The sequence below is a fragment of the Drosophila navojoa genome, chromosome 4, assembly GCF_054131105.1.
Source record: "Drosophila navojoa isolate 15081-1374.11 chromosome 4, UAZ_NAV_1.0, whole genome shotgun sequence".
In the NCBI taxonomy this organism is placed as follows: domain Eukaryota; kingdom Metazoa; phylum Arthropoda; class Insecta; order Diptera; family Drosophilidae; genus Drosophila; species Drosophila navojoa.
The window spans coordinates 10,979,182-10,992,623 of NC_142892.1; the positions used below are offsets into that span (position 1 = coordinate 10,979,182).

Sequence of the window (13,442 nt, forward strand, 5' to 3'; positions counted from 1 at the left end):
TTGATTAGTGGCAACCGCAAAAACTTTAATTAAATTCGCACACAATTCTCTCTCTATCTCACAGTTTCTCTCTGTCTCTCTCTCTCTCTTTTTGTGTGTGTGTGGAAACTTTGTGCCCATGTCACCAGACAAGTTCAACGACGCGTAACTGTAGCCTAGTGTCGACATCTCCTTTCTCTGTCTGCGTTCCCCCCTCTCTCTCTCTGACACCCTCTCTTCCATCTTTAGTTTTAGGTCCTGCACACGCATGTCAGACTGGGCAGCTGGTAGCTGCCATTGTTTGGCTGTCGACTTTAAGTTTTAGAATAAAAACTTAATAGAAAACTTTGCGAGAGCAAACTTACCGTTAACTTCGGCTGTTCTTTGGAGTCGGCCAAAACTAACTAATGAATTAATTAGTTGATTTTTCGTGCTCAACTGAGCAAAAGTTGTGCTCGGCCCGAGCTAAACCACTTGAAGTTGTTCGTTCAAAATTCATTCATATTCATTTTATTTTTCATTTGTTTTCTTTTTTTTCTCAGTTTAAAGTCATGTTGGGCTCTTCCACAAAATATATGTATAGAAGTATAGTTATGTAACCCTCTGGATGTCATAAATTTGCTCACACAGCAAGCACACGGCAAGGGCAAGGGACAGTCAGCGCGACGCACAACACAACACAGCAAACACACACAAACACACACAGACAGACAGTTACACACACACACACGGACACAGCGTACTCGTAACTCATATCGAATTGCACCATTTGTTGTTTGTCTCCCTAGAGGATATTGAATCACTTGCGTTGTGTTCTTGTGGCTGTTCCTGTTGTTGGTGTTAGTGTTGTTGTTGCTATTGGATGTCGGTTGTTGGTTGCTGTCCGTTGGCTGTCCCGTGCCCGATGCGCGTCGTGTCCTGGCGCAAATGTCATGGCATTTTATCGTTTGACGCTTTCGAATTTGATAAATTTATCACAGCTTACAAAAATAAAGCGCAGGAAGTCATACGAATTTATGCAAATTATAAACAAATTCCTTTCATAGTTTATGTAATGGGCCAATGAGCTCACAGGCCAACAGCCACGTTCACGCACTCAAACATCAAGTTTGTCTTCGCTCGCCCCAGTCTGTCTCAGTTTCGTGAACATCGCTGTTGCCGGACGCATATGCCGAACATTACATGCCCTTTACAATGGGTGTATTACAAGTACAAAAAAAAGCTAAATAAAAAGTCAAGAATTCATTAAAGTACAATTGAAATAAGCTTAACCTAACCTAAAGTTTCATTCGTTTTGTCATGGCTATTTCTGTTGGTTTACGTTCATGTCTCTGTCTATTTGGAGCCCTTCTTCTTCTTGGGCATTTGCGCCCAGAGCCGGAAGAAGTACTCGTCGCGCTGAAGCAGCCTGCCCCGGGCATACGAGTGTATGTCCGCATCCATGTTGTGGTCCCGCAGCCAGGAGGATGTGTTGCATGTGCTCATCTCTGTGCGCGGCTCGTCGGGCAGGCTGGCATGACCTGCATCATATGAGAGTTATTGGAGTTGTTGTCGTTGGCGTTGGCTATGCTGTAAATCTGTGAGATAATAAACATTTCTACATACCGGCTGTCATCACTTTGTACGGCTCCTCCGATTCGAGCGGCTCACTCAGGCCAATCTCGTTCTTGGCGAGAATGCGTATCATGTACTCGTGATTCTCCTGCAGGTCTCTTATCTGGAATTTCTGCACCCCGGCTGGCACCCGACCGACCTCAATCCACATGGACTTCTTCATGTCACGTATGGCGATGTGGTAGCCGAGCAGTGGCGCACCACCATCTGACTCGGGTATACCCCATTCGAATACGTGTGCATTGGCCGCTAGCACTCGGGCCTCCAGTGGCGCCGTCGGTGGCGATGGTACAGCTGGTTGAAGAGTGGAAACGAATTAGAGCTGCGCCAAGCTGTCTAGCCAAGCTCAACTTACTTGCGTGTGTCTTCAGCGATATGCTCTCCGTGACGGCTGGCGCACCTAATCCAACCTCGTTCTCCGCTGACACACGGAACCAATACTCGCACTTGTCCTTCAGATTGTCTATGGTGTAATGCAGCTGATGGGCATCCAGGGTGATGACCTTTGTCCAGCTGGTCGATGTTGAAGAGCGCTTCTCCACGCAATAGCCTGCGGATACGCACAATGATTTCTTCTATTTCTGTTTCCATTTGGTAATTTGATATTATATCTCACCTGTGATTTCGGAACCTCCATTGCGGGCTGGCACCTCCCAATCGAGAGTCACGCTGCGGCTTGTCACATCCGGCGCTCTCAGATTTTGCGGAGGCGAAGGCGGCGCTAGAGTGGGAAGCATTAAAACGATTATTAATCAAAAAATACGATTGCAATTCCACGGAAGCTATCACGTACCCATGTTTACAATGTTATTCGCTGTTTTTTAATTATTTTTGCAAAGCGAAGCATTAGTGCGCGTTAAGGGAGAAAGCAGTTTGCAAAGCAAATTAAGCAATTATCATTATTAGTTGCGTCCATCACTTACTTATCTTGCGTCCAACGACAATCTTCTCAGTTGTCTCGAACGCGTCGCTGGTGCCAACCTCGTTCCGGGCGTAGATTCGGAACAGATAGCCCTTGTTTCTCACGACGTTTTCGACGTGAATGTTTGTTACAGTGCCCGTCGTAGTGCCCAAGGAGCGATAAACGGTTTCAGTCTCTTCCCTTATTTCCACAATGTACTCAATTATCTTGGAGCCACCGTCGCTCTCCGACGGCTCCCAGGACAATGTGAACGAAGTATCGTTCATGCCAGACACCGACGTGGGATCACGTGGTGGAGTTGGTTTCTCTGTTCATAGGAAGAGGGGAATGTTTGTTTTTATTAACTTACTCTCTGTTCAAATTGTTGTAGAGTACATACCAAACTTCTTGGTTATGGTCACAGGCTCACTCTCAGTTGGCTCAGATTCGCCAATGGGATTAACAGCCACCACTCGGAACATGTACTGTGCATTCATGGAAAGTTTTTGAATGGCATACGAGTTGATGTCCTTGTCGAAGTCAGAAACCTTCATCCAAACTTTGTTCTGTAGGTCGCATTTCTCCAGCGTATACTGCTTAATCTCCATGCCGCCGTCGTCGACTGGTGGCGTCCATTCCAGGATGATCGAGTCCTTTTTGACGTCCTTAACCTCCAGCGACTGTGGCCTGCTTGGCTTGTCGATCACTTGAACCGTGCATTCCGCATAGCTGGAGCCCGATTCATTGCTGGCCGTCACCTTGTAGCGGCCAGAGTGCTCGCGAGTCACCTTCTTAATGGTATACGTGGAGCTGGTCTCTGTGGTTTCGATCGTGACTTCCTTGGTTGACTTCTGTTCGACCGTCTCCTTGTGCCAGGTCACAGTCGGCTGTGGATAGCCGCGAACTGTTGCCGGAATGGTGAGAGTGCTGCCAGTGCGCAGTTTCTGGGACAAGTATTTGTCCTCGATTTCAACGGTTGGCTTCTGCTGCAGCTTCAGTCTGCACGACGTCTCCACGGAGCCCTTCTCGTTCGTGGCCACGCACGTGTAGGTGGCCTCAGTCTCAATAGTTGTCTTTTCAATGGTGTATTTGGCAACGCGATTCTCGTAGCGCAAGCTACTTGACTCGAACACTTGACCATTCTTCTTCCATGTGACAGTTGGCTCTGGAATGCCGCCAAACACACAGGACATGGTCACCTCCTTGTTCAGATCGCTGACAATATCCTGCAGAGGCTCCCGTACGCTGGGTGCTTCGGTCTCAATCTTGGGCACCAGGCGTATGGGCGACGAGATGGGAGAGGGCGGGGATGGACCAACTTCGTTGACGGCAATCGAGCGGAACACGTATTCCGTATCGATTTTCAGCTTGCTGATGGTATAAGTTGTGTCCTTAATCTTGCGTATCTCAGTCCATCTATTGGAATTGTCCGTTTAGCTTGAATTCAGATAATTTATCATAAAGATGCAACTTACTTTTCTTCTTTCACATCATGATACTCCAGAATGTATTCTATGATTTCAGATTTGCCATCATCTTCCGGCGCCTTCCAATAAAGCGTTATTGAATCGTGCATCACCTCCAGAGGCTGTGGCGTGCCTGGCGCCGTGGGTTTACCTAAAGTTTTGACACAGGTCTCAGTTTCCGCATCGCTTAATTTGTAATTAATTTTGTATACTTACGCATAATGAGCAAGTGCAGGCTGGCTTCCGCCTCGCCCACAGGGTTCACAAGTTTAACAGTGTACTCGCCCTCGTCATCGTCGACAACCTTCTTGATGGTCAGCGTTGCGGATTGCTCATCAATTGTGGGTATGGTACGCTTTGACTTGGGAATGACAACCTTGCGCGAGGTCCACTCGGCCTCGGGTGTGGGCGCTCCGGTGTACTTGACAGTGAATGTAGCATCTTCGTTCTCCTTCACTTTGATGGTTTGATCCTTGTCAGAGGTAATCACGGGCGGCAGTTTAAGCTCCTCAACGCATAGCTTGCTGCTGCTTGTGACGTTTTCGGCAACACAGCTGATCTCGCCCGCATCATCATCGTCGGCATCATGGATGACCAGGCGTCTGACGGTGCCCTCAACGAACACTTCATGCTTCTTGTTGGGCTTGATGGGTTTTCCCTTCTTATGCCAGGTAACTTCGACATCGGGCTGGGAGAGCTCAACAGTGAATTCAGCATCTGTGGTCTTGGTGGCCAGCGTGACGTCGGGCAAACGCAGTACAAAGTCTACCAACGGCTCCTCAACTGTCAGTTTTGCCTTGGAGACCTGGTCGCCAACTTGAATGGTATATTCGCCCGCATCTTCAGGCTTAGCCTTAAGAATGCGTAACGACTGCTTTTTACCATCAATCGCCAGTTGAATGCGTTCATTGAACTTGATTTCCTTGCCGTTCTTGAACCATTTTACCAGAGCGTCGCCCTTGCTCAACTCAATATCGAACACGGCATTCTCGCCCTTGGTGACGTTCACGTCCTCCAAGTGCTTCACAATCTCTGGTGGCAGTTCAATGACAGTCAGCTCTGCGCTGCACTCCTGGCCCTCCAGCTTGCACGTGTACTCGCCCTCATCGTGAATTGTGGAATCGCGTATTACCAAGCGTCTTGATTTGCCATCCTTGATGAATTCGCAGTTTTTGTTTTCTGGCGTAATTTTCTCGCCATCCTTGTACCAGGTGACCTCCACGGCTTCGGTTGTCAGCTCCACATCCAGAATGGCCGTGTCCTTTTCGGTGACCTCATAGTCCTCTAGCACCTTAAGGAAGTCCGGCTTACGCTGCAGCACTTCCACAGTTGATTGTGTCTCTTGCTTCTTGACCTTGCACACATAAGTACCGGAATCGCGTAAGTTTGTATTCCGGATGACCAATTTGTGCGTCTTGCCATCCTCGACGACAACACGATGATCCATGCCGCTCAGCTCTTTGCCATTGAAGAACCATTTGGTAGACACCACATGCGAGGTTTCGCACTCAAGTGTCAGAGACTGCACCTCCTCAATGGTAATGGTCTTCTTTAATTTCTTGGTAAAGGTCACCTCATCGACCTCAACAATCACACGCGCACCGTGCGATGTTTTGCCAATGGGATTGCTGGCGATGCACTTGTAGTCGCCCGAATCAGTTTCCGGATTGGCATCCTTGATAATGAGCTCAATATTTTCACCATCGTAGATCTGTTGAATTCGCTCACTGGTAAACAGGGGATTGTTGTTGAAAAGCCATTGTACCTCGGGCACAGGATTGCCCGAGACCTTAGCAGGCAAGTGAATCTCGCCCTTTTGTGGCACCGATTGCTCCTCAAAGCGCTCCACAAATAATGGAGGCTCTGCATTGCCACTCGTCGGTTCTAGTATGAGATGGAGACGGTTTTATTTTATTAATATTTAAGTAAATCATGATATATCCAGTTTTCGCTGAACATGAAACAAATTAACTTACCTTCAATTGTAAGATAAGCAGTGGTTTCTACACTGCCCAATGGATTGACAGCCTTGACTGTGTACTCGCCCTTCTCCGACTTTTTGGGCGTTATCAGTGTTAGGGTGTGGAGGTCTTTGTCTGATTTGGCATTCTTGATGGGCTTGCCATCCTTGTACCACGTTACCTTTGGCGCTGGATTGCCTACAATTTGTGTCGACAGCACCACACTTTCGCCCTCGCGTATAACCATATTGCGCAGGGGCTCCAGAATTTGTGGAGCCTCCTTGTCCGATGTTCGTACCTTCAGTGTGATAGGCAAACGAGCTTCGCCTTCACGATTTGTGGCAATCACTTCGTATACGCCCTCCTGTGATTTCTTAACCTTTGTAATGTGCACCACACTGCAATACATATGCATATCCGATTCGGTTACAATTCGAACATTCTTAGTCTCTTCCTCGTCAATGTCTTCCCCATTGAAGGTCCAAACGATGTCAGGCTCGGGCACCGCAACAAGACGGCACTCCAAGATTACATTGGTACCTTCATCGACATATTGGGCCTTGGGCTTGCGCGAGAATGTCGGCGGTATGCCCTCTAGAATATCGGCCATGGAAGACTCACGTGACATGCTTCTGCGCGACAGTGCCGTGGCATCTGAGCCGTGATCCGACAACGGGCTCTCGACAATTAATTCTGTGGTACTCGAAGTGAAGCCAGCGGCATTCTTGGCCACGCAAGTGAACTTGCCAGCGTCTTCGGGGAAGACTTCACGAATGATGAGTGTGGCCACATTGTCCTCATCGTAGAACATTTGGAAGTCTTGTGAGGGCTTTATAATGGCTGTTTCGCGGAACCAAGCGATTTGCGGTCGTGGATTACCTTCGACCTTGCATTCGAATTGCACTGTATAACCGTCAGGCGTATGAATTGGTTGCAGCTTTTCAATGAAACGCGGCGCAATTGGCTTGTCTTGCGGTCCTGGTCCTTAATAAGTGCACAAATCACAAAACATTAAGATAAGTGTTAATAACGTGACAGGACAATGTAATAACCCCTTGTTAGAATACAACAACATTTAGGTTTATATTTCACACTTACTTTCAAATACAGGTAGCTTATCGATCTTCTCGTGCAGCTTATTCTGTACATATTGGGCATACTCCGCGGGCTCCATAAGATATTGGGCCGGCACCCAACCTTCTTCTTCGGTAATGCTCTTCTTGACATACCACCACTCGGAGCTATGACGTCCAATGACCTGTACCTTTTCACCTTCTACCAAATTAATGGCTTCGTCGTTATCGGCAATGTAATTGCAGATAGAGTACATGATGTTCTCCACTTGAGATTCTGAAATAATTGAAATGTTATTAAATATTTGAAAGGTGTATAAAATTGATCAAATATTTACCATCCACATCCATTTCTCTGGTAATGTTAAGAGAAGCACCATCTGTTCGGTAGTAAAAATATTATATTATTATATTATATTATAATGTATTAAAAAAGCTTTTCTTTGGTGAATTAGATATACATGTATGGTTGGCCACAAAATATAGTTATGAGTTAGCTACTAACATTTATGTGTGTTGGGTCGTTTTACCTCATTTTTCTAAGCTATTGCCATATAAGCAGATGCACGATTTGAATTGAATGAGAAATTATTGCAGCCTGATATTTTTAGAAGTTTCTGAGTTTTAATGTAAGCCAAAAGAACTTACCTTCATTGAAAAGTTGTTGCACAACTTTACGCTTCTTTTTGAATGTGAGAGAATCTTCATCATACGTAATTGAATCACGTTTGGCATGCCGAAGGCCAATAAGGAATTGCTCTTCTTCTTCGTCTTGGACTGAATAATGTGGCTTGGGCTGCTTCTTAGGTTTCAGCTTGAAGTCAACCTCATCTGGAGGCAGCTCTTCAACCATGTACTCTTCAGGCTCCTCGACCTCGTCGATGGTATCCTCGTCGTCGTGGATTTCTTCAATTATTGGACCTTCACCATCATCATAGTCTTGCAAAATTTTGATTCTGGCCTCATCAGTGGCTTCAGAGTAGGTCTTCTTAATTGGTTTCTTGAGTTTCACTTTACCAGACATTGACACTTCTTCTTCGGCATAAGAGTCAAGAGCAATATTAAACTCTTGATCCACATCCTCTTTAGTCTTCGTAGACTTTGCACGGAAAGTAACATTCTCAACATCAGTGAACTCTGGAATATCCACCTTCTTGCGCCGTTTGAGCTTCTTAATAGTGTACTCTTGGTCTTCTTCATCAGTGATTTGCAATTGTTTTGGTTTGGGCCTTTGGCTAACCACAAATTCTTCAACGTCATCGCCCTCTTCGTATTCTTCTTCTAGTCGCTTTATAGACAGTTCCGCTCCAGCTTCATCGAGGGTTTGCGGTTTCACTGGTCGTTTCTTAAGAACTGTAGCTGCTTCTTCAACGCCTTCGGTAACAGTATGTGGCTTTTTGAATGAGAGACTGAATTCAGTTTCTTCGAGGTCTTCAACAGTTGGTTCGAATGGCTTCTTTGGTTTCCTTCGTATTACAACTGCTTCTTCAACGACTTCCTCCTCTTCAATTTCAACTGGTCTCTCCTCAATAACAGTTTGCGTAAGTTGCAGTTCATCTGCAGCTTCTTCTGCTGGTTTTTGAGGCTTCTTCTTCTTCTTGAGTTGCACAGTTTGGTCCGATGTTTCCTCTGTAACCTTCTTTTCCGTTGGCAACTTAACATCTACTGAGAAGTCTTCTTCCTGTACCTCCTTTGGTGCCTTTGGCTTCAAAGTAACTTCAGCAACCACCTCCTCATCTTCTTCAGGAGCTTTGGGTTTCTTAATTTTGAAAACGGCATCATCAACTATTTCTTCCGGTGTTGGCTTTTCTGGTTTCTTGATTTCAACTTCCTCGACGACTTCTTGTTCGACAACTACTGGTTCGGGAGCAACTTCTTCTATTACCTTCACTGTCAGCTCTTCAGCAGCCTCCTCGACAGCCTTAGGCTTGGGTTTCTTCTTCGATACCTTTACTTCCTCCTGTACTTCTTCTGTCTTTGGTTTGGGTTTGAGTGTAACTTCAGCTTCAGGCTCTTCAGTCACTTCAGGAACCTTTGGCGTTTTCTTTGGCAACTGTACCTCTTGAATATCTTCAGTCTCTACTTCTGCTGGAGCTTCAGGTTGGCTTTCCTTGACTGTGAACTGATACTCGATGGGCTGCTCAACTGGTTTTTCCTCAGGCTTTTCTGCTGGTTTCTCCTCGATTTCTTCAACAATTTCAAGTACCTCAGGCTCTGGTGCAGATTCCTCAATTACAGTGACACTTAGCTCTGCAGCTGCTTCATCCTGTTTTACGGGTTTCTTCGACTTCTTCTTAATTTTCGCCTCTTCTGTAACCTCTTCAACGGGTTGTTTTTGCTTGATTTCAAAGACGGCTTCAGGCTCTTCTACAACCTCAGGTACAGGCTTTTTCTTCTTTTGAATAGTGAATTGCTCTTCCGGTAATTCTTCGACAATTTCTTTTTGTTCTTGAACCTTTTTCTTCTTTGGAATAGTTATTTGTTCTTCTGGCAATTCCTCGATTGTTTCCTTCGGTGCCTCAGATTCTTTAATGCTAAACTGATAGTCTTTCGGCTTTTCTTCAGGTACAGGCTCAGGGACTTCATCAACTGTTTCGATTTCCTCAATCTCATGAACCAGCTCTTGTGGCTCAGAAACCTCATCAATAACAGTTATCTTTAGCTCAGCAGCTTCCTCTTCGGTTGGGACTTCGGGTACAATAGTAACGCTTTGCACCGCCTCCACTTCATCCGCCGATGTCGGAGCAGGAATGCTTACTTGAGCCTCAGGCTCTTCTGTTACTTCTGGTTTCGGCTTCTTCTTGCGGTGAACCTTAACACTCTCTTCGAGAACTTCCTCAACAATTTCACGAGGTGTTTCTTCAATCACTCTGACTTTGAGCTCTTCAAAGGTTTCTGGCTCTTCAGCTATAGGCTCTTCAACCAATTGCTCTTCTGAAGGTGCTTTCTCTATGGGCTTTTCAACAACTGATTCTTTCACACCTATTTTATATGACTTGTATTCAATAGTAGGTGCAGCTTCTTCGATTTGTGGTTCTTCAACCAAGGGCTCTTCAACTACTATCGCTTCAGCGGGCTTTTCAGCTTCAGTTTCCTTCACACCGATTTCATACGACTTATATTCAACAGTAGGAACAGTCTCCTTAATTTCTTCCACAACTTCCTCAATTTCTTCCACTACTGGAACTTCTTGTGGTGTTTCTTCGGTGATTTGGATCTTTAATTCCTCTGCTGCAACCTCCTTGGCCTTCTTTTTAGGCTTCTTTGTTTTGATTTCTGCTACCTCGGTAACCTCTTCCACTGGCTTGCTTTCCTTAAGCACAAATTCGGCTTCCGGTTCTTCGGTAGCCGCAATGGAAGGCTTTGCCTTTTTAACAGTAAATTCGGCTGCAGTTGGCTCTTCAGGTTGTTCAATTTGTGAATCAGATACTCGAATTTTATATTCCTTTGGTGTTTCTTCAACAGGAACCGTTTCTTTTTCAACAATTTCAATTTGCTGTTCTTCAACTACAATTTCTTCTGGAGCTGCCACTTCTTCAACAACCTTTACATCCTGACTTATAGCCTCTTCAGTTTTCTTTGGCTTCTTTGTTTTCTTTGGTTTTATTTCAGCTTCTACATGACTCTCTTCAGTTGGCTTTGGTTCTGTCATGACAAACTCGGCTTCAACTTGCTCAGGTTGCTTTGGCAGTGGAGTAAACGTTACTTCGTCAGGAATATCCTCGGTAGGCTGCTCTTCCTGCTGGATTACTTTTTCCGCTTCTGATTCCTTAATCGAAATTTCATAAGAGTCAAACTTCTCTTCTACTTTCGGAGCTGGTTTTTTAACCTTTTCTTTTGGTTTTTCCTCAATTACTTCTGCCGGTTTCTTTTGAGGAGCTTCAGTTTCAGTGACTTGGAATTCGAATGATTTTGGTTGTGATTCTTCAACTTTTTCTTCTTCTTCCACAACCACGATATCTTCTTCTTTTTGCTCCTCCGGTTGAGCTTCCACAACGTTCACTACATCTTCGACAACCTCCACTGACTTTTCAATAGGCTTCTTTTTCGACTTTTTCTTTACAACGACTTCATGATCCTCATGTTGTGGTTCAGTTATCTTTAATTCGACTTCGAATTCTTCAGCTTCTGGCTGAGGCTTTTGAACGGGGAGCACAACCTCGGCAATTGCTTCTTCGGGTTCAGGTTGTATTTGTTGTGGCTCCTGAAGAGTGACTTTGAACTCTTCTGGCTGTTCCGGCTTAGGCTTCTTCTTCCTAGTCACAACCTTTTCTTCCACAATTTCCTCTGTGGTTATTTCCTTTTCATCAAAATCAATCACCTTAACTTGATGTTCCTTTGGCGCTTCTTCTGGTTCTAGAACAGTTGTGGTAATTCTGTACTCCACAGGTATATCTTCAGGAGCTTCAGTTGGCTGTGGCAGTTCCTCGATGATATCAACTTCAGCCTTTGGAGCTTCTTTCGGTTTCTTTTGTTTCACCTTTACTTCTTTGGGCTTTTCGATATCTTCGGGCTTCTCAGCAATAGCTTCTTCTTCCTTAACTGATATCTCAAATTCTGGTTGCTGCTCTTCTGTGACTTCCTCCTCATGTTGTTGTTTGGGCTTCGGCTTTGATTTCTTCGTCTTCTTGACTTCATCTTGAGGTATGACTACCTGTTCTTCTGTCGTGGGTTCCGTAACCGTTGCCTCTGAGGTAGTATCTTCAACCACTGGCTCTTCAACAGTCTTCTTGAATGGTTTCAACTTCACTTGAGAATCAGTTTCTTCGGGCGCTTCACTTTCAGGCTTGCGGAACTTAATTTCAGCTTCGGGAACTTCTTCTTCTTCTTTGGGCTTTCCAGGAACGATTTCTGTAATAATCGTTTCCGGCTCAGGCTTTGTTTTTTCCTTGGGCTTATATTTGGATTTACTGGGCTTCTTCTGCTTTTCCGGTTTCTCCGGCTGATCGACTTGCTCAAGTTCTTCAGGAACGTATTCAGGGTGCTCATAATCAACGGGCTCAAATGGTTCAACCTGAATATCCTGTTCCCTTGGCGCCTTTGGTTGCTCCACGACTGTAACCTCAGCCTTTTCTTTAGGCTTCGCTTCAATTTCTTCTTCAGCTTCCTTTGGCTTTTGTGGTATCTTTTTCAGTGTAACATTTTCTGGAGATTCTTCTTCTTTCGGTTTCTTCTTACCCTTGCCAATCTTAAGCTTAACGTCTTCGGGACTTTCTTCTGGTTTCGGCACCTTTTCAGGTTTTTGGTAGGGCTGCTTTTCTTCAGGTTCCTCCTCGCTACTAACATACTTTTCATACTTTTCAAGCTCAACCTTCTCCAAGTCATCCTTTATCTTCTTAATTTTCTTGGTCTTGTGTGGCTTGAACTTAAGTAGTTCCTCTGCTTCTTCAATATTGCGTGAAAGATCACCATTCTGCTTAACTGCGCCAATATGGCTAAGCTTAGGTATGAGTGGTGCTGGCGGATACTCAACCAAAACCATGCGAGTTTTAAGTCTGAATTTGGGAAGCTGCACAGTTTGTTCTTCTGCTGGTTTTTCCTTGCGTTTTCCAGGCTTTAGCTTCACCGTCTTGGGTACATCAGTGGCCTCAACAATTGTGACCTTTGTTGGCTTCTGCTCCTTTCTTTCAATTTTCATTGGCTCGAGACTAGCAAACTCTGGCTTCAGTTTCTTGGGAACATCGAAATCGATCTTCTCATATTTCTCCAACTCTGTTTTCTCGATTTCTTGCTCGAGCAGTTTTTGTATTAATTCATCGTGCTCATTAGTCTTCTTTTTCACCACCTTCTTTTTCTTTGTCTTTGGCTTTGTGACATCCTCCACATTGCTTTCCGTAGTCGGCTTCTCATCCTCCTCTTCTTCTTCGACGATTGGTTGAGACTCTTCAATTTCGGCAACTTCATCGATCACTCTAACTTCCAAAATTTTCTCGGGTTGCTCTTCTTTTTCTTCAGGCTCTTCATCAATTATGCTTATGTGATAATCCTTATAAGCCTCGGGTGCTTCACCTGTTATAGAAATTTGTATTTTAAGTAATATACAATTCTTGTTGCTATATAATGAATCCGTGCATTGCCTTCGCGTAAGAATGCAAGCAAATCGTTGAGCTTTATCAATATTTAAATATTTACATCAGTTTAACGAATATAATAGAACGCTGTCCAATATAAAATAAATTTCCTAGATGTTTTAATAACTTAACATATAAGTATTTGGAATAGTTAGTCATTTTACAAATATAAATGGAATACAGTTTAGAGGAGGCAAACAAGAATCTTAGTAGACTTTTTTTTAATATAAGAGCATGCATTTGGGTGTTATAATATATTGGATAAGTGTGTTTATGTGGGTATAAATAATAAAATATATTTTTAGCTGAAAAGGGAGGGAGAGCAAAAAAAATTAAGAGAATAAAGAGAAAGAAAGAGGGGGGGACAGACAGAGAGA

General features: G+C 44.5%; 1 protein-coding gene across 3 annotated transcripts in view; it reads right to left on the reverse strand.

The window, feature by feature from the left end:
• Window positions 1–487: 487 nt before the first annotated feature.
• sls (sallimus) overlaps window positions 488–13,442 on the reverse strand; it is a 77,354-nt gene continuing 64,399 nt past the window's right edge. For all 3 annotated transcript variants that reach the window (XM_089260129.1, XM_089260128.1, XM_089260127.1), the window contains 12 exons: window positions 7,643–13,003; window positions 7,333–7,374; window positions 7,020–7,271; window positions 5,937–6,905; window positions 4,177–5,844; window positions 3,970–4,111; window positions 2,895–3,910; window positions 2,517–2,822; window positions 2,210–2,314; window positions 1,949–2,143; window positions 1,585–1,887; window positions 488–1,499 (listed from right to left, as the gene is read on the reverse strand). In XM_089260129.1, the coding sequence (XP_089116255.1) occupies window positions 1,315–1,499; window positions 1,585–1,887; window positions 1,949–2,143; window positions 2,210–2,314; window positions 2,517–2,822; window positions 2,895–3,910; window positions 3,970–4,111; window positions 4,177–5,844; window positions 5,937–6,905; window positions 7,020–7,271; window positions 7,333–7,374; window positions 7,643–13,003 (10,544 nt within the window). In that variant the 3' untranslated portion in view covers window positions 488–1,314. The remainder of the gene's footprint in view (window positions 1,500–1,584; window positions 1,888–1,948; window positions 2,144–2,209; window positions 2,315–2,516; window positions 2,823–2,894; window positions 3,911–3,969; window positions 4,112–4,176; window positions 5,845–5,936; window positions 6,906–7,019; window positions 7,272–7,332; window positions 7,375–7,642; window positions 13,004–13,442) is intronic.